At 37.4% G+C, this 26,204-nt stretch overlaps 1 protein-coding gene across 2 annotated transcripts in view; it reads left to right on the top strand.

Moving 5' to 3' along the window:
- RAPGEF2 (Rap guanine nucleotide exchange factor 2) overlaps positions 1 to 26,204 on the top strand; it is a 127,181-nt gene that overhangs the window by 81,118 nt on the left and 19,859 nt on the right. The window contains exons 6-15 of one of the 2 annotated variants that reach the window (XM_035892042.1): positions 1,664 to 1,795; positions 10,904 to 11,081; positions 12,892 to 13,028; positions 13,582 to 13,740; positions 15,410 to 15,562; positions 15,936 to 16,100; positions 19,103 to 19,210; positions 19,303 to 19,506; positions 19,598 to 19,706; positions 21,919 to 22,165. In XM_035892042.1, coding sequence (XP_035747935.1) covers positions 1,664 to 1,795; positions 10,904 to 11,081; positions 12,892 to 13,028; positions 13,582 to 13,740; positions 15,410 to 15,562; positions 15,936 to 16,100; positions 19,103 to 19,210; positions 19,303 to 19,506; positions 19,598 to 19,706; positions 21,919 to 22,165 — 1,592 coding nt within the window. The remainder of the gene's footprint in view (positions 1 to 1,663; positions 1,796 to 10,903; positions 11,082 to 12,891; positions 13,029 to 13,581; positions 13,741 to 15,409; positions 15,563 to 15,935; positions 16,101 to 19,102; positions 19,211 to 19,302; positions 19,507 to 19,597; positions 19,707 to 21,918; positions 22,166 to 26,204) is intronic. The other variant, XM_035892043.1, reaches the window with a different exon arrangement.

Raw genomic sequence — 26,204 nt, 5'->3', positions numbered from 1 at the left:
TACTGTATTTTCTCCTTCTGGTATATCATCAACAGTGGTGAGCATAATTAGATTTTTCTGCAGGCAGCGTCCAGGGCTGTATGTATTAGAGTATTGCTTTTGTTAATTGCCCTTTCCTTGTTGATTGGTATATGAAGATCAACTCTAGCTCTGGGCTTACTGAAGCTTTTTAGGATTATTAATGTCTGGTTCCTGTTTATAGCCCCTCTTTCAGGTAAAAAATTAAGAAAGAATTGTTTAAAATGCAGCCATTTTTGCTATCACTGATGCAGTCATGCTGTGATAAGGAAGAAATCCCTTTCAGGTGTATTAGAATAAGAAATGCCAGTCAGTCTACATAAGACTGAGGTTTCCAGTTGTCTGTGCTTTCACCACAAATCCTAAAGCCAAAGTTCTTTCAGGGCATGGTCCGTAAACAGACTTAAAGCAGCAAGCAGCAGTACCTTTAACCATGTAGAGCTAATAATTTTCTCAGTCACGCTTCTGTGACTTGCAGATGACTCTTCATAACCGTTTATACTGATCAACCTATTATATCTTAATGCTGAGAGAGCTCTTATTTTCATTCCCATCCAGGGAGCACGGTAATAGCGCCACGGTAGCATTCATAACTGACATGGATGGACACACTCTGTATGACATTCTTGGTACACACACACTTCCACAGAGAGTATCTGCCTTGTCAGAGTTGAAACCAACAAACAAACAAGAAAAATTGATGAGCAAAGGTTTTTTTTTTAAAGTATTGAAGCACATGTTGCATACCAAAATTGATACATTAACATACTCTTATTAACTAGCGGTGAGATGCAAGCTTCTTGGGGAGAGGAGTAATTTGCCCCTGAAATAGCATTTAAATATTTCTTCAGACCGCAAATATTTTCCTTTATCAAAGGCAGCCTGGCAAGATTTTCATGGGAGCTGTGTGCATAAAGCAATAGTAACGATACACATCACAAATCTTGGTGGATGATTGTTAAATGATCAAATATACTGTCTTGATTCATTCTTCAGCACTGTGTGCAAGCAAACTCATTTCAGGATTGTAGCTCTTTGCAGTTGTGTCAGTCTTCCTGCATTTCCTATATGCCTTCATATTATTTGAGTCAAAGTATAACAGATAGCTCAGTCATTTGGATTTTATTTGTCTCTACTGTACTTTGTCAGCTTCAGAAGCAAAAGTTAGCCAAATCCAGAGCAGTGCTTGTTTTTTGGTTTATTTGGGTTTTTGGGGGTTTTTTTTTGTTTTTTTTTTGTTTTTTTTTTTTAATATGTGACTTTACTCGCTGTTAAGCCCCATTCTACAGGAAATCATTGCTATTGAAGCTAGCACAATATTCATATGCGCTTTAATTCTAGCCAAACCCCATAGCAAGATAAAGAAGAGTTTTGGCATAAGGTTTATCACTTCACTGGTGTTTGTCCTCAGATGTGCTTTTTAAAAATCTCTTATATTTGCAGCGGTTTGGTGGTGTTTTGCCGACCTCTGCATGAATTAAAAAACCTGCCAAACTCAAACTTTTGTGCTGCATTCTCAAGCCCCAATGGTTTTCTCAATACGCTTGGTACTGGCAGAGAGTAAAGTGTGACATAAGTGATTTGAATTCATTTTGCTGTGTATCTACCTCAAATTGTAATGATGCTTTTTCTGCTCCACCTATAGCTTCCTGCAGATTTCACAAAGCTGCACCTTACTGACAGTCTCCACCCACAGGTGACCCACGTTTCATCTAGTCACTCAGGATGTAGCATCACTAGTGATTCAGGAAGCAGCAGCCTTTCTGATATCTACCAGGTAAGACTGGAATGGATGCTGATGGGAGGAGGTGCAAGTGCCAACAGTTTTGACGTTAATAGCAGAACGCCTGTGCTATTGCGGATTGTCTGGTTTTGTCTGAAGCAGCACTTGATAGATTTCAAAACGCTAATTTTTCTTTGAATTGCAGTAATTTCAGGGGGTTATCCGCCACATATTACATCTGAGGTTTGTGAAAGCTCAGCAAGTCATCTGCAGCACAGTGACGTGAGGTGTGTTGCCTTAGTTTGTCAGGATCCGAGTCAGCAATGTAGAGGCATAGTGTTTGGCAACATTTCAGGATTGTGCTTCGTTAATTTTGCTTGTAATTTGTGATTTTGGGGGAGGGAGTGGTCCTGAACTGCAGTGTGGAGAGCCAGTGTGGCCCCTCCAGCAGAGGTCCCTGATGGGACCCGGGAGGTAAAAGGATTTTGTTCCTGACCCCAGCACTTCACCTTGTCTTTCTGTCTGTCCAATTTGCCATGTGTAAAACAACAGCTGTGATGTTTAGCACTAGAAGACTTGACTCTGAGATCTGCTGACAAGAAGTGCCCGTGAGCTGGGTGGTATGATCAAAAGCTGGATCATAATTTCAAAACTGTAGATTTAGGACCTTGTAATGTGAGGGATTTTTCTTCTTCATGCTGTATTTCACAATTCTTCAAGGTTATTGGCTTCAAACTCCAGAACATATTCAGTGGTAGGGAGAAAGAAATATGCAGCAAGCAGCCTGTACTGGCCTGGCTTGAGGGGCATGTTCCAGTTTCCCCACCCTGTAGAGACCTGGTGCCAGCATCTCAGTCGTGCTTTCTCTTCTGGCTGTCCTGGGAAAGATGGAGAGGTTGAACTGGTGAGACTTTGTAAAGTGTTGTACTTCTGGGGGCGGTTCTTGTCATAAAGATCTGTGCTTTTCATTTGGAGCAGCTTGAGTTTGGAGAGATTTATGGTGAAACTGATCCAGAGGGTCCCTAGAACACTTTGGTGGGTGCGTGCCTCTTCTAAATAGAAATTAAAAAAAAATTCCAAAATAAAAGGTCTGGATCCTTCATTTGATGTTTACAGTTCTTGCAGTCTCAGAGGGGAATTTGTCCTTCGGACAAAATATAGCAATCTGTTATTCTGGAAAAAAAAGAGTCAAATCTAATTAAAACTTTGTTCTATCAAAACAATAGCAAAAAATTTAACAAGACCAGTTCTATGTGAAGTACTGTTTACTAGTTTGTTTGGGATGCTTTTAAAAATATAAATGTAGCCATTTAAACAATGGGAAAAGCATCATCTATACAAAAACATACAAGTTCAGTTGCGAGCATAGATGTAGCATGCAGTCTGCTTCAGGTGAATAAGCTTTTCTGTGGGAGAAGCTAGGCTATAAAAAGGTCCCAGTTCAATTTAGATAGTAATTGCAATAATGCAAAGGTTTATTTTTGTGAAGAATTTCCAAGTAACTGAACACTTTAGGCATAGCACATGCCAGTCAAGTATGTTTGTCAGAATTTCTTCTGAGGGAGGATTACTTTGAGGCAGGATTTAGGTTTATACTGTGAGGGTGAAGAAGATGTAAAATCAGCTTTGTTCTTCGAGTCTTCTGTAGACTTTCATACTTTTCATTCCAACGATTTTACATTTTAACATAAAAACATCAAGTACCTCTAGAGACATAGTTGTAGGTGGCATTTAGTTATAGTCATACAGTTACTTGCCCCCTAGATAAGTTGGAAGTAAATTTTTGCAGAGTTTCAGCAAACTTTTGCAACTGTGAAAAGGTCACTGAATTTCTGGGTAACTAAAAAAAAAAAATACTGTATAGAAGCTTCAGAGAAACACATCATTCTGCCTTCACCAACCCCGTAATAAGTTTTGTATGCAATAATGGAATCAACAGGATGGTTGGTGTTTGAAGAGAGTTAATGGTTTTGTCAAGTATTTACATGGCGCACATTTTTTTCAATTTAATTTAAAAAAATAATTGAGGATACCTTGTCATTCTTGGTGATCTTAAAAAATACCTGGTTTCTTAAATAAATCCACAGTTAATAGCTCATTTAAAGATGTCTTGGCACAGATGTATTGAGAACTGTGTAATTGTACAATGTCACAGTAGTTATTAAAATGCCCTATGTCTTTATTAACACTGAGAAATATGAGCATGTATTGTGGAATGTAGCCCCATGTTTTTGTGTTAATAGACCTACTCGAAGAAACATTTCTTAAAAAAATGATAAGTTTAGGTGTGGAAGCCGATAAACTTAAGGTTCTTAAATTATTGAATTTAACTTTATGGTACCAAATATTGTTTGATTTAGTGATTTTTTTTTTTATATTGTGGTAAATCATTAATTTCTCACCTCAGTTTCAGTTGTAAAGGAGTCTAATGTAGCAATGTTAAATTAGGTTGAAGTACTGCCAAAAAAAAGCCACAACAAAATAAAATGGTTGTAACTTCAGTTCTCTAGGGTCAAGGATTAAATAAACCGAAATACTTTTTGAAACGGAGACTGGATCAGTCATTCTCTATCAATTATTTGCCCTTTAGTTCTTTCCCAAGCATTTATTCAAAAACAGTAAACCATAACCAAATCATCTACATGCTATTTTTTTCACTTCAGTTTTAATAGGTCTTAGGCAAAGCTCAGTATTGTTGTTCCTCTGATTCTTATATTCTGTACATGTCATTTTTCTGTTCAGTAAAATGGACTTCTGTTCATTATGCCTAAGTAGAAAGGAATGATTTAGAAAGATTGCCATCTTACCTTTCAATTGATATATAAATGTGGGGGTTTTTTTCACTTATTCTCTTAATTAGATCTTTACTGTTAAAATCTGAGTTAATAATATGTCAAGTTTTGCATCCTAGTAAGTTTTAGTTCTGTAGCCTTAAGAGCAGCTGTTTGCAGTGAAAATATGTCCATGGCCTTTTAAGATTTTTTTTTTTTTGAATAAATCATGAGGCTGAATCTTCAGATGCTTTCAGCATCGAGCTGAGAATATTTACTTTGAAATATTAATGTTGTAACTAAATTTGTTTGTCAAACGTTGCACATGAAAGAATTTCTTTTAGGGTAAGAAGTACTTACTGAAATAAAATTAAAAATCCTTTGTCTTCACCCCACCCAAGTCTCAAAAATATTTCAGGTGCCAATCGGTAAGGTCCTTAAATAAGACTAACAACATTTTAGGAAATGAGTTCATAAAGTGACTTAACTCTGTAATGTGACTGGAGAGGAAGGGGATGCTGAATGGTAATAGATTGTGTGCGAGCTTGTATTTGCCAGGAACAATGCTTGTGTTGGTTTGGCAAAGCAAATTGTTTTCTGCTGCTTCTCATGTGTGGCTGCTCGCTCCCATTTCTCGTGCTTACTTAATGCTTCCTGTATGGAAGCATATACCTGTTCCTATATGCTCCTAAATGCTTCCTGTACCTGTCACGGATATTACCAGGTGATGATCCCACTTTGAGCAGGAGGAGATTTAAGCCCGTGAAGGCGTGTTACTCCCCCTCCCTGTTTTGGGAAGGCGTTGTTGTGTGGGCTCAGCTCTTTCCTTTGCCAGCCTTTCTTTGCCTTATCCTGTGCTCAGCCCGCTGGCTTCCCGCCGGCCCTGCGTGCCCTCTGGTGCCCGCCCGCATGCTCCCGCCCGTACAGGAAACCGGGAACATCCTTTCCGAGACCCTCCCAGGATGTGTGTATGGCTTGGAAATTTTTAAGATCTCAACTTTGTTTTCTCATGAGTCTGATACGGTAACTCTTAGAAGAAAGGCCCACCTTCCAGAAAGCCTTCCCAAGCGAGCCCAAACCTTTATCTGGCAAGCCAGAGAGCCTGTGCAGCAAAGCCCCTAAGTCACTGTACACAAAATAAAGAGGTTTTACCTTAAGATTGTCAGCGTTTCTGATTGTCTCGGCCTCTGCAGTGCAGGGCTCTGGGTAATGCAAGGAAGTCTGAAATGGCTGAGGTAAACTAGGACCTACTGAACTCCCGCGCTCCCGCCCCACGGTTTCGGCCAAGTCCTCTGTGCTACCTTATCACTCTTGGTGAGTTTGGGTCCGCTAATCTATTCTGCAGTTAGGAGCCTAGGAATAACTTTCAGAGTCCTTGCTCTGTGTGGCTGTGGTTTCAGCAAGCGTTGTTCCGTTTTGAGAAGAAAAAAAAAACACAACAAAAAAACCCAGGCAATTAGTTGGCGAGAGGGGAGGCCGCTGTTCCTGGCATGCGTTGTCTGGGTTATTACATTTTTCCATCTCTAGGGAGGAATAGTGCTCCGGCTGACTCCTGTGACAGATGTGGGCTGCTGTGCTGTAAATTTTAGAGTAGATAATGAAAGAATAAATATGACGAGAGAGCAGTAAAAATCTTAGACTGAAGGAGTTTTGAGGTATTTCATGGCCATTTGCACTCAAGTTAGCGGAGTATGAAAAAAATCAGTTTACTACGCGGGGATTTATGTATGATTTGTGTGCATGTAATAGGTATAATTGAGATAGATATGATGATTCTTTAACAAACAAATACGTATTATAACTACATGGATTGAATTTCATAGCAATTTATTTATATTGTAAACTTTTGCCTAGTGAGTTGAAACCTAATGTAAAACAAGACCCCAGCCATGTATTCTCTTTGTGGAAAAGCTGGACCCAGTGTGCCTATATAATGACAGAAGGCAATCTTTCAAGCTAATGGGACTTTCGCAAGTGATTTCATGAGAGCTGTAGTGCCGGTGGTCTTGGTGTTTTGTATCAGTTTCAGCTTATAAATTATGAAGTAAAAATTGAATTTTTTCACTAATAAACTTTCTTAATTTCATTTTTTAGTTTATTTTTTAGCCCTTAAACTACAAATGACTGAAAAATGGAGGGGAGGGGGGAGGTTGAGCTTCACTTCGCTGCTTTCTTTGTTAGCTTCATGGACTTGAAGGACTGCAGCAGGCAATGAACATATTTCTGGTTTATACAACAAGTGTCTTCTATGCTTTCTAGGTTTTTTTTTTGTTTTCTCCAGTATTTTTCTCTTGCATGTTTGGAGATTTTGCATTGTCAATTTAGGTGGTGACATTAGTCACAAAGGGGATTTATTATTCGAAGTGATGCATTTTTTCTTAATGTTTCCTAAAGCAAGTGATTAAAATAAAAAAAAAATAAAGCCTAGGCTAAAATATTCTGTTTCAAATACTAAGAAATCAGTACTTAATGTGGTTAATTTTAAGGGTTTTCTAGTTTTTTCTCTTTATATGGTTAAGATCAGCTGAAGCTTTTTCCCCAAACCAGTGTAGAAAAGAAAAATGTGAAGGCCACCTAAAACAGAGCCAGTCATCTTATAAGCAGTTCTCCAAGTCTTCCCACTTCCTTTCCCATAGTAAAGCTGATATGTGCGTGTAGGCGTGTGATGAAGGACTTATAATACAGGAGGGAGAGTTACTTGCTTGAAAAGGTATACATCAGTTGGATCAGCCAACATCCCCCTTGGCCTCTTCTGACCTTTTTCTCAACAGATACCCAAAAATTGATTGGAGAAGGAAATGAGGCAGTAAAGGAGGTCATCTTTAGCTGTTCATGTAGTCCATCACCTCTCTCATTATGTCCGTGTTCATGATAATCTCCAAAAAATGAAAGACTATTAGAGTTGGGCTTAATCAGTTTCCTCTCATACGAGTCTAAAGGGACTGCAGGATCTTCCAATTCCCCAGTGTGCCCAGTTTGATCTAAGGGGAATGAATTATAATTCTTTTTTTTAATTTTTTTTTTCTTCTAGAGTCAGTCAGCAACCCAAAGACTAACTGGCAAAATTTACATAAGGCTCCTTTACTTTCCATCTTTCACTAGTCATTTCATGGTATTTGTTTAATTAGCTGTTACTACTCAGATACAGAAGTGACTTTGGTCTTGGAGATCCTTAGCAGTTGGAACAACCATTTTTGTATTACTACAGTATGAGCCTTTACAGACACTGCTTAAAATTGGGCAGGTCTCCTTAGGTACCAAATGTGAAGTAAGTCTTCACCTCAGGCTTGAAAATGTCTACCTTAAACCTCCTGACTTATTTGTTGGTGATGTGACAAATAAAATACTAGGCTGTCATTATGTGATTCCTTTGAAGCTTCAGCAAATTTTTCATGCCATCTTTCCCACTATGAAGAAAATTTTCATTGCAACTGGTGTTCAGACTTCAGAGAGACATTGTTTTGTACTTCTAAGATGCAACTAGCATTTTTCTTACATTCAATCTCTTTAGATTTCAGTGAAGCTAATTTCTCTTACTACCCAAGAAACAAAGGACAACATGCACCTATGAAAGCACTGATTTCTGAGGTGTGTTTCATCCCTGATTAAATGCCCTGGGAAGCTCTAAGCCTCGTGATTCACTGTAGTACAAATTCTGTAGGGTATTCATCTTGTGTTCTGGATTTTCTGCTGCTGGGGTTTATAAGGAAGCCTCTGTCCTCAGAGATGTTAACTGAGGTTTTCCCTTTAGTCTTACACAAAAAGTACTCAAACTAGGTGGGTTAGGAAGTTTAATGTGTCAGCAAGAGGACCTTGAATCTTTAACATCACACTTGATGCTACTAAAGAAGCTATTTATAATGTTTTTTTAGATACATTGGTACATGCTTTTAACATGAAGACAGATCCAGTTGTTCTTTATAATGTAAAAAAACCTCATGCAAAACTTTTTGCGTGTATAAACACAAGGAGTCCTTGTGGGAAGAGTTGCTTGATTCTTTACTACTATGAATGCATATTGCCTATGCGGAAAGGCTACGTTGTGTTCCTTTGCTAACTTTTGCTTAATTGTAACGTTTTCAGAATGTCACTTGAAAAAATGTATTTTTTTTTCCTCAAAAGGTAAGGTTTATTTTTAAAGGTGTCCTAAGTCAAATGAATAAATTTTTTTTACTACTCTGTGGCTTGTTGCATTCAATTCTGAGCTTCTTTGTTGCAGTGGTTTGTATTTTTTGATAACTAGAAGGTTAGATATAGTTGCTTTATCATTCAGGTTTCTACCAATAACTTCAGTTGTCAGAAAGATTTAAGTATCTCTGTAAAAAGTTACCATCTTTGGGAAATGTTTGTAGCTTTTAGCAGTATTTTTAAAGTATTTTCTGAATACAAAGGTGCATTTAATTTCAGCGTGAGATTTTTTTCTTAATAGCATCAACTTTTTGTGATAACAGAGCTTCAACTTCTGTCCAGTTTTGTTTTATTGTTTTAAGACAGTCAAGTAACTTGTCTTTCAATAATCAGATTTTGACCAATATGTGGCATTTTCTCATGTATGTTAGCATTGTGTGACTAAATTTAGTTCTGCATTCATTTTACTAATGTGCTTTTGAGAGAGCTTAATTTGGGCAGGTAGGAGGGGCGCTTGTTAGTAATGGGAAGGTTTGCAAAATTGACTGTGAATTAGTCAGTCCCACTGTCACCGGAGTTGTCACTGTTGGAGACTTCAGATTCTGACAGATCGGTGTCATAAGCTGTGTGTCTACTGACTCATCGTCACTAATTTTTCCACCAGTCGCTTTTGATGAAGGCTATTTTGTAAGAATAATTATAGCAACTGTTTCAAATGTGTCAGGGAACATGCATGTTAAGCACAGTAAGACTGCTAATGAAAATACTTCTATCAGTGCTGTCATTTTTGTGATTTATTTTTTTGCATGTCAGTGTAACAACCTTCTTTGTCCTGCTTCAGAAACACTCGGCACTTTTTTTTCTTTAAAGAAAACCCCAAAACACAAAGTGAGAATAATTTGAATATTGTGTACGTGCTGTTATCGTGCTTTTTATATTACCAAGGGCCTGTTACAAAGCTTGTGTTGTGCTGTAGGACAGAAGCATCTGAGAATGACACGAGCTGCCCTGATCTGTCTCAAGCCATATGCTACCATTCATGAGGTGGCTGGGTATAATGGCATTAAAGTAACAGATGTCAGCCGCAACTAGTGAGGCAGGAGCAGGGAAGATGATTCCACAGAAATACCACCGTAATTTGTCATACCTTCTCTGTGTTTGGAGGGTGACCTAGTTTTGGGTGTGTTGTTTGGTTGCTTGGTTGGGTTTTGGTGGGTTTTTTTACCAGTATGAGAGACAGATCGATAAAGCAGGCTTTAGTAGTATTTTTAAAGTAGACATGAATGCATTGTGTGCTTCCAGAGTCTCAGAAGCAAACCATCCCTGTAAGGCACGTGAAACCTGATTTCTCAAGCCATGGCTTAAAACTTGCTCATTAGAAGCTTGCATTTCCTTAAAAATTGTCATAGCTGAGGCTTGGCAGCTGCCATGGTATTAAATCAGGTTTTGAGAAAAAGCAGCTTTATCAGCTGTGACAGAGAAATGATTGTGGGAATTATTAAGTGTTTGGTCTTAAAACTGAATCATTAAAGTGTATTTACCTTTAGGTGCTATGCTAATGACCTCAGGCTGTGCTTATGGACTATGTTTTCCTTCATTTTAATAAAATTTAACAGAGGTTAAGTCTGGCAGATAATCTGTGTAGTCCATCTGTGGTGTTTAAACAGTGACTTGACTATTTTTTCTGCATCTGTAAATTCTTATACTGTTTATCAGCAAATGAAAGCTGTATTTAATTATGTTCGACTGGAAATGTAAAAAAACCCAACAAACAACCAAAAAAACCAACCAAACAAAAAAATCAAACCAGTCCTAGGTTACTGGGAGATAGGAAAATTCCTGTAGCCTTTTGAAGCTGTACTTATTTCCCCAAAATGTATACTTAAAATTACATTGCATTCCTAAGTGCCTGAAAATGTAAAGAAATTGTTCCTTGAAATATAACTGTCTTCAATTCCCTCCAAGACCTACTGATTAAATAATGTATGTTGAATGCTGTTTATGCATGCTGATTGAAACAAGTGTTAAAAGCCCTGTTTAAACAATGGGTTTGGGTTGATTAATGGCTAGTTGTTTTAAAAAGATATGTAAGGAAAAGAGCAATATAAAAAAATTGAGTGAATTTGAGTGATAGAATCTATCAGTGATAGCTGATAGAATTAACTTCTGTATATTTAACTAGAAAACTAGCAGTGAAGAACACATTTGAACATTTTCTTTTTTTTTTTTCTTTTTTTTAAAAATTGTTTATACATGAATCTAGGCTACAGAAAGTGAGGCTGGTGATATGGATCTCAGTGGGTTGCCAGAGACAGCAGTGGATTCTGAGGATGATGATGATGAAGAAGACATTGAAAGGGCATCGGATCCTTTGATGAGTAGGGATATTGTTAGAGACTGCTTGGAGAAAGACCCAATAGACAGGACAGATGATGACATTGGTAAGTATTGCAATGTAGTGAAATACTGTCGAACTTGTTTTCCTTCACCGAAAAAAAATTACTTTTTGAGCTCGAGGTTTTATTTTAATAGTTTAAAGGCTTTTGTAGGTGGTAAGTTTAGTGTTTATTCTGTAAGGTGATTAATAAATGCCGTAAATTCATCCAGTGAATGAGTACAACCAAAGAAAAGGAGGAAAATGCACATGATATGGGTGAAAACTTAGTTGCTGGCCCTTTGGATCCCAAGCTTCAGCTTCTAATTGATATCGGAACTGGTTTATGAAGTAAACATCATAAACATCATTGTGTCCTGGAAAACAGAACCTTGGCAAAGTCATCATTAACGTCAACACTGGATGCTTATCACGCTAAATTTTTTAATTAAAAAGTTGTGATGTTCTGTCTGCTTTTAACCACAGATACACATTTGTGTTAAACATTGGAGCTGTTAAGAGCTCTACGTAAATGTGCATCTAATCAAATTAATTTGCTAAGTTGACATACAAGCTAATAAATGAAAGCAAAGCAGAACTAGAATTCAAATTCTTACAATTTCTAATCTAATCTGTTTCACAGATGGCTGAGTTTTAATTTTTTTTTTCTTTTGTCAAAGCATGACTAAATGATGATTAAGGTTGATTATCAGATGATTAAGGGACTGAAGCATCTCTTAGACGAGGAAGGTATAAGAGAAGCGAGACCGTTCAGCCTGGAGAAGAGAAGGCTTGGGGGGATCTCATCAATGCATACAAATACCTGGAGCGAGGGTGTAAAGAAGACAGAGTCAGGCTATTAGTGGTGCCCAGTGGCAGGGCCAGAGACAATGGGTGCAAACTGAAACACAGAAGGCTCCACCTGATGACCAGGAAAAACTTTTTTTTTTTTTAAGTATGAGGGTGACAGAGAACTGCACAGTTTGCGCAGGGAGGTGGTAGAGAGGCCTCCCTCCTTGGAGGTATTCAGAAGCCATCTGGACACGGCCCTGGGCAATTGGCTGTAGGTGGCCCTGCTTGAGCAGGAGGGTTTGACCAGATGACCTCCAGAGGTCTGTTCTAACCTCAACCATTCAGTGAATTCTGAGTGAATAAAAATTTAGGAAAAAGATGGGGTCCTATTGACTACTTTCAGTAGTTTTTTTAGATCAATCTGAATGTAAAAATGTCTAGCATTTAGGGCATATAATCCCGCAGCAGGACTATAAAAAAAAAAAAAAGAGCTCTGTAGTTATTTTCACTTTTCAGTTGTTCATATGGGCAAAGTTCACAGCTGAGTACAAGTGCAACCCTCGTGCATGCAGAAGACAAAGCAGCAGTAGTCACCTTTAAGACAGTAATCCTGTTCTATCTGGAACTTGGTAAACACACCAGATGACGACCGTGTACAATTTACTGTTAGGTCTAGCCTACGAGGGGATGGCTTTACCAATGAACTTGCTCAGTTTTGTGGTATTTCCCTTCTTAATGTCTTGCTGTGTTTTATATAGGCCTAGCGTAGTCTTTATCAACTTACTGCCCTGGCTGGCTGGAGTATTATAGTTTCATTGGTTGTATTCAGAGCTCTTGGTTACATTACAAGTCTTCCATTATACTGAATTTTACTTTGCAGGGCTTCTATTGATGATGTGACCAGCCAGTCTGTGTCTACAAAATACCCAGTAATTACAACAGGCCACTGTACATGATTTATTAGTATACAGAAACGATTGTGCAGCATTTTAGCTTAAGTAGCCTCGGGCATCTTGCTGAAGAACTGCCTTTGCTGTGCTCTGTTGTTTTGACATCCACGACTCAGTGGGCTTTTTCTCCTTCAGAACAACTGCTGGAATTCATGCATCAATTGCCTGCTTTTGCCAACATGACAATGTCAGTGAGGAGAGAGCTCTGTGCTGTGATGGTGTTCGCAGTTGTGGAGAGAGCAGGAACCATTGTACTAAACGATGGGGAAGAGGTCAGTAGAAGTTACTTTGGGCTCTCCTATTATACCAGACATCCCAGATTGCACAAGGTTAAGGTCCTCTTTTGTTGCCTTATAATTAATAAAGAAAAAGTAACATTGATCAGGTAAATTATGCCTCTCTCAGATCTGCATTTGTTTGAAAGCTTTTGCTAGCACTCGCACAACATTTCTTACGCAATAAAAGCGTAAGAAAATACTCTGCATACTGTACAAAATGCTTCCTGCCTATTGGAGCTTATTCGGGGAGTTTCAGTGTTTAAGTGGTGTTTTCAACCCACCTTATTTTTCTTTTTTCCTTTTTAAAAAAAGACAAAACAAACAAAAAAAAAACCCCAAAACCAAACTTACAGTCTTACCTAAACTCTTAACATAGTTAAACACAGGATTCCAGTTTTCCTGAGCTGGAAATAGCTGCATATTTAAGGTCAATTAGCTTATAGATGTTTTTAATAGGTGCTTTAATAGGCTCCTTTGGAAAAATGGTAATGATAGTACATTGTTAAGTGATTCAGTCTTCATGTATCCTGCAACATTTGATTTGTAGCTGGATTCCTGGTCAGTCATTTTGAACGGCTCTGTGGAGGTGACGTACCCTGATGGAAGAACAGAGATACTCTGCATGGGGAACAGTTTTGGTGTTTCCCCTACCATGGAAAAGGAATATATGAAAGGAGTGATGAGAACCAAAGTGGATGACTGCCAGGTAGTGTGTCAGACTGTAATACACCGCAAAATCACGTACATATAGGCACGATGCAACTCAATAGCCAGATACAGTTTTATTTTAAACTGAAAATATGTAAAATCTCCAGTGTGTAACACTGTACAATAGTTGGGAAATGTGGCTCCTGCATACCCACAGTCTGGGAAATTGAATTCTCTTCATCACTTTAGATTAAGAGGTTTGTCTACGTGCCGTCTCCAGAAGTTGAGGTCCAGCGATGTGTTGCATACATGCATTGCTTCAAACTTTCCCTTAGGTTCTCACGGTCCATTAGCCATTGCAGGCTCTTCTACAGGCAATAGCCATTTTTCTTTACTCAACTCAGCTACTAATTCTTAAAGTAATACAAGCTCTCTGTCTAGAAAAATCTAGTTTCAGCCAATCTGGCTTTTCAAGGAAAATGCCTTGATGTTTGCTCTAACACAAAAAGTGAGATTTAAGGAATGTTTCTTGTAGCCTGATCTGGATATGTGGTTGCTATTTGCGTATTCCCATTGAGAAGATAATAGCCAAACCCTGGGTGAATTAAGCATTTTGTTTGGTCCTGATGGCTAATTAGCTTCCAGTAGATGCCATTTGAAATAGGTGTAAATGTGTGTTAATGTAGTCACCTGGTTTAGTTCTCCCATCTAACTTCCAAAAAGTGCATAAATGGTATCTTGTTAGGCTAATGTTTTGCAACAAATCCAGACTGTGGGAGGTCTGTTTCAGCTACTACTAGCTGCTGGAAATAGACAGGTACGTTAAATGAATTACGAAGAGTGCAGGAGAAAATACTATCTCGGTGAATCTCATGCCTTTGTCCTAAGTACATATGTGATCATTTATCAACTTTTCAATCAGAAGAAACACTGTCATTTCCTTTCAGTTAAATACCCAAGTTCATAGAAGATGACAGTTTAATCTTGACTATTCGCCCGAAAAAAAGAGCCAAAGATACAAAACTTTTAACAAGTTACAGAAGACAATTCATAGTGCATACTGTCTTATTTTTTCCCTAAGTTGTAGTGGGTGGTCTTTCATTATATTTGCATAGTGTATGTGCTAGGAATATTATTCAGGTATTTATTCTTGCACTTACGTTCTTGGCTGAGCAGATAATTATAGAAAATATTTTTTTCCTGCTGTATGCTTTAATCCAGAAGTAATTTGTTTCTGTGCCTGCACTCATGTAACTGAATAAAAGTTAGTTTTCTTAATGATTGACTTTATTAATAATAGCTATGAAAAATGAAAATTATTTACAGTAGCAGTAGGCACAAACCCCAAAAGCTAGGTTTTCCCTTCAGTCTCTTAACCCTTCTACATACCACACAAAATCTTGCATGGGAGGAAAAATATTGGCTAGGATACCGAGCTTCATCTCCAGCAGAGGGGAGGTCAAAGCAGCTAACAAAAATGGCTGATAACGCTAAATCATTTTGCTCTGCTGAATCTTGGTCTCCTCTAACTGCAAGATTGTAGTGGAAGTACTGTCCTTGTGTATTCATTTGCTTACTACAGCTGAACTGCTGGAAGGACAAATTTGGCTCACTGCAGGTTGAGAAATTACTTTATCGTTTCTGCCAATAGAGTCCTTGCATCTTAAGTCTAAATGCTTTTCTGAAGATTTTACATTTTAATACTGGTGCGTGGTGATTCTTTCCAGTTTGTTTGTATAGCCCAGCAAGATTATTGCCGCATCCTCAATCAAGTGGAAAAGAACATGCAGAAGGTAGAAGAGGAAGGGGAGATTGTGATGGTGAAGGAGCACAGGGAGCTTGATCGCACTGGAACAAGGAAAGGTCACATTGTCATCAAGGTAAAAGCAAAAGAGGGAGTGTCTTGCAAAAGTCTGTGTTTTATAAACTTTTTAACTTTGCAGGCTAGGTCCAGGATTACTTGAGAAATATATATTATAAAAATATATATTTGAAAATAGTTAATATTTCTAGTTTCTCTTTTTATAATTATGCACATTGATAACTGGGGGATTTCTATAGAAATTAATTACATAAATTTTTTACATTTCTTATCAGAATGGTTAAGCTGTTATGTTTGCTTTGCTCATCATTCAATAGACGCCAGTATTGTTTCTAGTGTAATGCATCTTCAGTATGTCACAAGAAAAGGAATTTGTATTTATTGAGAATCTGGTTTAATAACTAAGATTTTTTTTTTTTTTTTCTTAATAGGGAACAGCTGAAAGGTTAACAATGCATTTGGTGGAAGAGCACTCTGTGGTAGACCCAACTTTTATAGAAGACTTCCTGTTGACGTATCGGACCTTTCTTTCCAGCCCAATGGAAGTGGGCAAGAAGTTGTTGGAGTGGTTCAATGACCCCAGCCTCAGGGATAAGGTTAAAATCCTCTGAATTACATACTTGTTACCATTTGCACTGAAATATTAGCTGTTAAAAAAAAAAGTATGTTTTGGAGAGAATGACTAAACTGAATAGGACACAAATAGCTGGTGACATTTTAATGGCAGAATATAGGGATAAAACCAAGAAAATTTTTTTACTTATTTTATTTAAGTATTAATGTGCTTAGGCAAGTTAAATTAGCCATGTTTTACCTTGCTGTGTTTTTACAACATAACTTAGTTGCTTCCAAGTATAGGGAATGCTTTTTTCCAATAATCAGTATTTTTATTTAATATAATTCAATAGAATTCTGTTGTCTTGAAATCTGAGCATATAATTTAGTTCAGTGTTTTCCATACATAATACGAGTTAACACAACTTGGCAAACATTAGTGATAAGTTATTTTTATATAAAGGCTAGAAAATGTAGCCATTGTTAAGAATCTGTTGAGCCTTACACAGCAAAACAAAAAAACCCCAACCAACCCAAATACAAGAAAGCAGTCAAACATCCTCTTCCCTAAATAAAACTGCCGTGATGGAAGAATAAGGCCCTGTATGTCCAGTTTTGGCACACTGTCTGTTGAGGCTATATAGTGCTTCACACTATAATGCCTTACTTTCACTTGATACAACTTTCTCATATGTAAAAAAAAAAAAAAAGTAAAAATTTTCTGATTGTTTTGCAAATCTGAAATGAAGGGAATTATATCAGTAAGGTTAAAGAAAAATTTGGTTTTCACCTTTTATTTAGATCTTGGTATTTCTTCTAGGAATGCTAGTATATCTGTGCCTTGGAGGAAGTATCTTACATTTGGCAGAGAGGATAGGATTTGCAGCTAATATTGTTTAGCATAGGCTTGTTACAGCTTCAGATCTATAAAACTGGAGTTCATCTTTAAACCTATTTTTCTTGTCCTCCAAGGGATAATCCCCTCAGCCTCTGTAACAGCATGAGCCAGCACAGTTACTGGTATCAGGTCTGAAAACAGAGCAGTTCTTTGTTCTGCTGTCTCAATAACCAACCCTTTCTGGCATCCAGTAGCACGGACAGAAAGGCAAGAGTCAGAGAACAGCTTGGGGAAAGTGGAGATAAGCAAGTGGGTAACGAGGAATCTGGAAGGCTTTGGCTGTTTTGTATTAGGAGCTGATAGGCAGTGAGGAGAGGGAACGGGGTGAGTAGAACTTCCTGAGGATGATCAGCACCCGGTAGTAATCAGACTGGGCCATCTGAGATCCAGCCTTACAGAGAATTTTGCCCAGCAGCAGAGTACTTTACAGCTTTAATCTTCTTTTAATGATGTTCCTGGTTGTGACACAAATAATGGCATTCCTCTGGAAGTCACCATTCAACCCTTTCCAGCGTGGTGTCATTTGGGTGTACGTTAGTAAGCCCCAACTTTGAAAGCAGCATTGATACTGAAACTATTGCTGCAGAGTTTTAAAATATATTAATACAGTATGGCTTGCAACTTCCCAGCCAATTTTAAAAATCTGCAATTAGCCTAAATTTAACCGTTCATCCTCTGGATCTTCCAATGTCATCCACATTAATGAAAAACACCACAGATCTTTAACAGAAAGGAATTTCATTTTCAAAGGTGGAAAAATACCAAATATCTCAGAAATGCTACCCCGGCCTACATCCCTGTGGCTGCAGCAGGTAGTGCTGTGCGGTTGCCTCCTGTTAGAAATCTGAACTCTTGAGGAGTTCTGAAGTACTTGATGAGTTTGGTCATTAATTTCGGCAATTCTTCTGAATTCACTTGCTTTTCTGGGGTAAAAGGCAAACTACTTGGAAAATCTATATGAGGGTGGCAGGGTTTGTGTATGGATGCCTGGTATCAAACCTTTAGCATAAGAGGCTGCAGAGGTTTAGATTTTGTGCAGATGCAAAGAACGGACAGGGGTTAGCTTTAGCTGGTTAAAATTCGTATGAGATTATGTGCTTAAGCTCTTGTTTTTGAAATGTTCAGAGGTTTTCCCCTACTACCTTATTTTCCCAGCTTTACAGAAGAAATGCAGCTGTATTTTTAGAGATAACTTTGAGTGGCACAACCATTTTGGATTCAGGAGCTTTTTTAAAATGGCATGAATCAATATTAATTCAAGACATCAAAACTTTTTTTTTTTTTTTTGTCAGGACAAGTGCTGCTGATGTTTCAGGTCAAATCACATACTAAGATAACATTTTATAGTGCAAGCACATAGTTTTAAAAAATGCAGTTCTCATTTTGTGTCTTTACCTTCAATAATATTAACTGATAGTATTCATTTAGGGTTTTTTCCTAACAAACTGTAAAATACCAGTTCAGATCCTTCTGAACTTGATAATTATGGTTGCTTGGGGGGGTAGGGGTAGAGAGAAGGGAGGAGTAGTAAACTGAAAGATTGACTCTAAGGAAAAGAATTGCATGTATTCCCTGTTTAAAAGCTCTTTCCTGCTTCTCACAATAGCCTCTTTTTCCTGCCTCTCTAAACATACAATAGCTCTTTCACACAGGTAAATGCCTAATGAAGTTAATGGTGGCTTATCTAAAGATTTGTGAGATTGAAGAACCAATATAAAGCAGTATCAGAAGCTTTATGATCATGTGCTTGAAGAATTAAGCAGATTTGGAAATGTACATGAACAGGAAATTGTTATAAGACAGAAATGGATCTAACTCGTTGCCTTGTACCTGTGTGCTCTATTCCCAACTCAATCAAATTTGACACAGCCAGTGTTAATTTTCTAACTCATAGCATCCTTTATGAAATACAACATACAATTGTTTATACAAGTGAAAGCAATTTTAATACTTAATCCATTCTATCCTCCTGGTAAACGATTGCATATTAGTAAAGTTAGTTTGGGGGGGGGTGTTATATATATAATATTTAGGATTCCAATGTAAATTTACAGGGACTTTAAGGAGCAGTATTTTTAAAGGACTTAGCACTAGTTCTGTTCTGGGTATTCCTGGAAAATATTTATATTATTGATTAATTTTCAGGTTACACGGGTAGTATTGTTGTGGGTGAACAATCACTTCAATGATTTTGAAGGAGATCCTGCTATGACTCGATTTCTGGAAGAATTTGAGAACAATTTGGAGAGGGAGGTAAGAGTGAGGGGTTTTTCCAACAATTTGGGATGACAGGGAGTAGCCAGGCTGCTGTCTATATGTAATTCATTATGCTTTTTCTTTTGTAGAAAATGGGTGGACATTTGAGGCTGTTAAATATTGCTTGTGCTGCTAAAGCTAAAAGAAGATTGATAACCTTAACAAAGCCATCTCGAGAAGCCCCTTTGCCTTTTATCTTGCTGGGAGGGTCAGAAAAGGGATTTGGAATCTTTGTTGACAGCGTAGATTTTGGTAGCAAAGCTACAGAAGCAGGCTTGAAACGTGGAGACCAGGTATGTAATTTTAAAATGTCTTCCCCCGGTCCCCTTTTTGTTTCCTTTGTCTTTGCTAAATAAAAATAACACTACCTGTTTGTATTTTTAGATACTGGAAGTGAATGGTCAAAACTTTGAAAACATTCAGCTGTCAAAAGCCATGGAAATCCTTAGAAATAACACTCATCTGTCTATCACTGTGAAAACCAATTTATTTGGTAAGTTTGCGTGCACTTTCTGTTCTAATTTCTGTTCTAATTTAGATGTCTTAAATTTTATTTTTTTTAATAGTTTAAAATAGCTTTGTTTGAAACACTCTTGTACTGGTGAGAATAGAAAAAGGAAGCTTGCAGGTCCTGAAATACCTTAGTTCATAACCGCAGAGAAAAATTTGTGTGTAGAGTCTTACATGAAGTGACTTCACTCTCACAGGTGCATGTTTCTGGATTAAGAGGAACTATTGTGAACATTCAGCTCAAACTTATAAAACATGTTTGTATGTGGAACATTTAGTCCTTTCTCAAGAAAGAAGCCTCTTTTGGGATTTCAGTTGATTCGTGATCTTAATCTGTCTGCTGAATTTCCTCGTGGTTTTTCAGTCCATGGCTACAATGAGTGTGACAAGGTTACTAAAAACTTTCTTGCCAGCTAGGTGAAAACAGTCTCGCTAACCTTCGAATCTATTATCTCCATTTCTCCCTCTAACAAATACTAAAGCATTCGTGAAGGAGTCTTTCAGCTGCTCTGGACCTCACTTAGCATCATAAGTAATTAATAGTTTGTGCATTTTATTTGATTATTTTTAGCACTGGATATTTGGATTATTTATATAATTTAGTGATGTGTTCCCCAAGTATCTCTTTCAGGATCGGGTTCTTCATTGCAAATAAGTAGGGCAGAACATTATCACAGGATGTCACTGCCACTAACCAATGATTAACTATGCTTAGGTTATCTCCAAAAGTCATTTGTCAAATCTGTTTCCTGGGGATTTTTTTTTTGCTTTGCAGTAAAGATTCTAGTATTTCAATTGTTTCTAATAATTAAGGCATTTCTTAATATGTCTGTATATGCTTGTTTAGCAGTATGTGCTTGTTTCTCTTACGAGTCAGTTCTGTGTAACCATCCTTCGCACACGAGGGTTTCTGGATCTCATGTGTTGCTGCAGTTTGTTTAAGATTAAACCCGGTTTCTTCACTTCTTCAGAAGTTGTGTTTTTCTAAGTTTATCTTGTTTCTCTACTGCAAATATTGAAATCACATTACAGTAGAGCCTCAGAAGAGTTGCTTTCTGTGTATTGCATGCAGTACTGCTTATCAACAAATGCCAAAAGGAGAGTTTCCTTTTTTTAACAGAATCTTATCTGTATCTGATTTGTCTCTCCAGCCCCCAGCTCCTATTCGACAGTACACTTACTGGTTCAGATTACTCTCCACTTTGTGTGTCTTGAAGCTTTTCAAGTCTCTTGATGATTCGTTGTGTACCTCTGAAGAGAAGGATGAATATTAAGGACAAAATTAATACCTAATAGTAAAACCTAGCCCCTTATACTCACCCTTAGCTGGTTGCCCTTGTTCCCACTTATTATACAATTCCTTGATTTTAATTATCAGTTTTCATATATTATTGCAAATCAACTAGTCAGATGATTTTTCCATTTTTACATGGAGACTCTCTCACACTCAGAATATGTGACTTCATCTCCAGATCAGTTTTCTATGATTTATTTAAATATATCATCATTTTTGTGAAGCTGAAAGTTGCGGTAGAAAAACTAGTTCACAAATTCGTCAGGTATTTCTGCCTCGGAGATGAGTCTTTACTAGGGAGCTGAGGGAGCCTGAGGGTTTTTTTTGTATATCTGGCAGATGGATGCAACAGCCCTGTCAAACATCCGAGGCATCTCAGTAGTCTCATACTTTATTACATTTTCCTTTTGACTTTGTGCGCTTTCCACTCTGATTTCTGATTTTTTGATCCTGTTGGTAATAATTTCTTGTCCATCTGAGAGCTTTTGTTGCTGGCTACCTGTTTAAAAACCTTCCTTCTCTGTTTTTAGTTTTCCTACCTCATTTTTGTCTAGTGTGCTCTTTTTATGTGTCCACCTGTTCTGAAGAAGCCTGTGTCCTTAGCTTGAAAAGTCAAAGTCCTTCTGTTGACACCATCCGTGCAACCATGTGGTCATCAAGTGTATTTCTGTTGTGAGCTGCGCCAATTCTCTGATTTTCTGATTCATACTACAGAAAATTAATGTAATTTTTAAAATATAAACATTTTTAAAACTTACATCTCAATTCATTTAATACTTGAATTGACAGAATGTCCTAATCAGGTTTTTTGGTAATGATTAATATTAAACTGGTCTGGTGCACAGAGCTTTCTTTTACATTTTTGTTCTTTTTCTTTCCTCCATTTTCCTGTCTTGTGCAGTTTTTAAAGAACTCTTAACACGGTTATCAGAGGAAAAAAGAAACGGTGCTCCCCACCTGCCTAAAATTGGTGATATTAAAAAGGCGAGTCGTTATTCCATCCCAGACCTTGCTGTTGATGTGGAGCAGGTAATAGGCTTAGAAAAAGTAAATAAGAAAAGTAAAGCCAACACAGTTGGGGGAAGAAACAAATTAAAGAAGATACTTGACAAGACTCGAATCAGTATTCTGCCTCAGAAACCATACAAGTGAGTTTTTTGTTTCCTCTTAAGTATTTGCTTTGTGTTAAATTTTAATAATTTTTCACGATACTACAATTTGTCATGATTTTTTTTTATTTATTAATGCAAACCATGCTTATATCTGAAAAAATATACAAGAAAATACTAGTCTGAATATTTGAAAGATCATAAACTACTAACAGTGCTGCTCTGGACATCAATATGGACTTCTTATAGTTAAAGTGATGGCACAAATACGTTTTCGTGTAATTTACTGTTTTCTTTTAAGAGTGCTGTTAACTGGAAGCATCCCAGGCAATTCATTTCAGAATAATTCTGCAAGCAGGTTTGCTTGCAAATGGTTGATAGGAGCGATGATTTCAACTTATCCACACTCCAGCTGTTTATAAGAATTTCTGCATACTGCCGTTAAGGGAGACTGAGGTTAAAATTTTAACTTGGGTTCTTTGATAGAATTGAGTATTTTTTAATGAAAGCTAAATATGGTATTTGATATTTTTTATTCTATGAAAACATTTTAGAAATAGAATTCTGATGAGGATTGTTGGAAACAATAGAAGAATGAGTTTTATATGATTTTATGGGAATCTGGTTCTTGGCCAAGACAGATGGCGTTGATGGGGAAAAAAGAATTGTAGAGGATAGTTGATGTGTAATCAGTGTTTTCTCTTGCATTTTTCTTTTCTGTGTCCCATTAAGGAAGAAACTTACTCTGTGTAAAATCACGAAAAAGACTGTGCTGAAAATCTAGAATTTTTTACTGCTATTACTTAAAAAAAAAGTTTGCTTAACTAATGTTTTTACTAAATTAATACTGTTCTGGAACATTATAAACAGAATGATAGTAATGTAAAGGTTAAATGAATATAAATTATCATACCCAGATAATGCATATTTCTTAAATTGATGCAGATATGTTTCAGTGGAAGAGAATATGTAAATCCTTTTTTATGTTGTCTTTAGAATGTTTTATTTTATTTTACTGGTCTTGTATGTTTGTTCCTCTAATGAATCATGCATACTGCTAGGCGTGATTTCTTGCATTGTTCACCATTGTTTGCAGCTTTTGCATAAAATTTTTTTGTTGGTTTTCTTTTTTTCTTTGATCCCTTTCAATTTTGCACGTTTTCTGTGCAGGAACCTCTTTGGGTAAGACTCGGAAAAAGAGTACACTTGACCTATTTTCCTTTTGCTAGCTTTATTTCATGTGTTATATATAGCAATTTGTCTGCAAAGCCTGTTGACATTCAGTTGTTTGTTTGCACAGTTTCTGCATAGAGGTAGCCTTTAAAGTAAAGCTGTAGACTTTACTATTTGTGCCTTTTTTTCCCCCCTGTTGTGTAGAAAAATCTATCTTGTTCTTCCTAATAATTAATGATATCGTGTATATCAAGGGACTTTACTTGTTCTCACGTGTTTTTAAATACCAAAAATCAAGAGGGATGAAAAAGCTGATTTACTCATTAATTAAAGTAGGTATTTAAAGACTTCATGAGTCAGCTAGCTTATGGGGCGAAACTGTCCACCTTCTTTTGAATGTGAACACTGCAGAGGTTTCCAGTGCCTCCAGAATACATCCAGGTAAAACCAATCTTTAAACTAGAATGAGGACACTCTTCAGAGGGAGCTTGTCTGCTTTGTGAGACATTAAATCGGTATCAAAGACGAATCAGTTTGAGCAGGAGAGAGAATGCCTTCTTTCAGGCTTGCTCTTTAGTCCAAGAATGTCAAGTAACTTCCCAAACCAAGCAAACAGCACCATTTTCTCTGCATCTACTGGCAAATCTTCTCTCCGCTAACTATGAGGCATCTCTTGAAGTGTGCTTCTGGCTGCAGCCTCCACTCGAGCTCTTTGCTTTCTTTACTCTTCTAATCCAGAGTGGTTTTGTGGTCTGTAGGCTCAGTGGCTCCAAATAAGGATTAAATGCAACCCCACCTCTATCTCTAGCAAAGTCCTGCCTGGTCCATAGTGCAGCATCCCAGGCAAAGCAGCAGCCCCCCTCTCTCCTCTCTCTGTTTGCAGCCCTGCAGTGGGATGCCCAGTATACTCTATTTTGAAGGAAGAAGCATTCAGACAGCGCTGCCATTCCATTATTCCTTCTTCCCTGGTTTGTCATTCAGCAGGGAAGTTATTTCTTAGTTAATGCTATCTCCCTGCATGGCAAGTGCATACAGAAAGCAACAGAAATGCCTTTCCTTTAAAACCACAATCTCCTTTCACCGGCATAATAAAACAGTTTACCTAGCAGCAGGGGCAGTTGATCTTTGTGGGACCTGGAGTCTTCTAGTGTAGCTATTTGTATCTGAAATTTCTGGGGTTTGTTTCTTGTTTGCGTAAGTTAGAACTCACTCAGATCCTGATACAAGTTTTAAAAATAGAGTAACCTGAGCGTAAGGTAAATACTTTCCAACTTGGTATATGAATACTTAGAATCAAGAAGAATTTTAGAAAGATTACTTTTTTTAAAAAAAACCACCTAATATTTGTCAGTTGATCCACTTTACTGAAGCTGCTTTAGTCATGATGCACAGGATAGGTATAAGATTATATAAAACTGACAAACCGCAAAAGGAATACATAATGCAAATGAAACTATTAATATAAGGGGGAGAGTCACATTGTCTTAATTTGATTTGAATTAAAAGAAAGTACTGGTGTTAGCACATCTATGAAAGATACTATATTGTTTAGAATCACCAGAAACCATTTTGAGGTTCAGGGGCTTTGGGTTTTTTTTTTTTTTTACTTGGATTGTTTGTTTGTGTGCAGAATGGCTCCTACTTGAAAGACAAGACATCGATTGCTGGGAATGCTTTTGGCTGTAGTGAAAGACTTGGTTGTGGCTTAGCATAAAAGTGCTGTGTGCTGAGTTGATCATCACTGCTTGTCACAGTATTTTGTGCTTTGTGTGGAAGTACAAAAATACAGATGTTCAGACTCAGTTTAACTTCTGATTGAGAGAGAATCCAAGAACTTTTTTTTTCAATGGACTTGAGTGTTTCTGTCACTCTCCTGGCTTGGGGTTTTTCACTTCGTAAAATATTTTGGTAATACAAAGTTATCTTGTTTTTTTTAAAGACAGTGAGAAAACCCAAGTACATCATACAGAGATACCCCTCTAACCTTTTTTGAGTTGCATTGCCTTTTTTAAAAGCAGTTGCTGTGTCCATATAATTAAAATTGGTCTTAAATGCCCAGAGATACCTTCCTAGCTTCCCAGAGTACTGTTCAATTCATAGCACTTAAAGAAGTGGTACAAGAGTGTACTGGGTAAAATAAGTCATTGGTAAGCACAAAAGGATGCTTGTGCTGTAACAGCTCAACAGGGATAATTATCAGGCTCTTAATGACTTCTGTTCAGTTTTTCTGAGGAGGGATAGAACACTAGACAAAAGCTTAAGTGCCCAAAATTAGGGTACAAATGGTCATTTGTGTTGCATCATTTAATTTTGTAGCCTGACTTTATTATAGAGTTGCAGCAGTTTGCAATGAAACCTTAAGTTCTGGTTTATGCTTTATTTACATGTGTAGGTACAGATTTAGATGTGCTTGGCTTTTAAAAAGGCTTTGCCTATAGTAGCTAAATTTTTAATCATTTTCTATAATGGCTGCTGTTCAACATTTTACACCCTCAGAGTGTTTTATTAAGGATTTGCATCTCTATAGTTATAGAAAAGTTCAATGGCTAGCTCCAACTCTACATCCTGTAGCAGCTGTTCTGCTTCACTTGCTGAACTCAAAAGCAGTAAGCAAGTTAGTGCCTACTATAATATGATGATAGCTCTGTCTTTGATCCATCTAGCACTACTGACCTCCTTTGGGACACTGCTTTTCAAAATTTAATAGACAAAATCCTTCACCTTTATCACAGAATATTTTATTTACAGCTGTCAGGCACTTTAGAGGGGATACTAATAGGACCCAAGTGCCAATGCTTACCTTAGCCTTCCAAGTTAGCTGGCATCACTTCAGTCACATTCAGTGAAGAGAAACTCCGAAAAGGTGGTACAGGGTAGGAAAATGGATGATCTCAACAATCGTCTC

The sequence above is a fragment of the Egretta garzetta genome, unplaced genomic scaffold, assembly GCF_000687185.1.
Source record: "Egretta garzetta isolate BGI_Z169 unplaced genomic scaffold, ASM68718v1 scaffold114, whole genome shotgun sequence".
Classification (NCBI taxonomy): Eukaryota; Metazoa; Chordata; class Aves; order Pelecaniformes; family Ardeidae; genus Egretta; species Egretta garzetta.
Note: the sequence above shows the minus strand (reverse complement) of the source record. Positions and strands in the feature narration are given on the sequence as shown.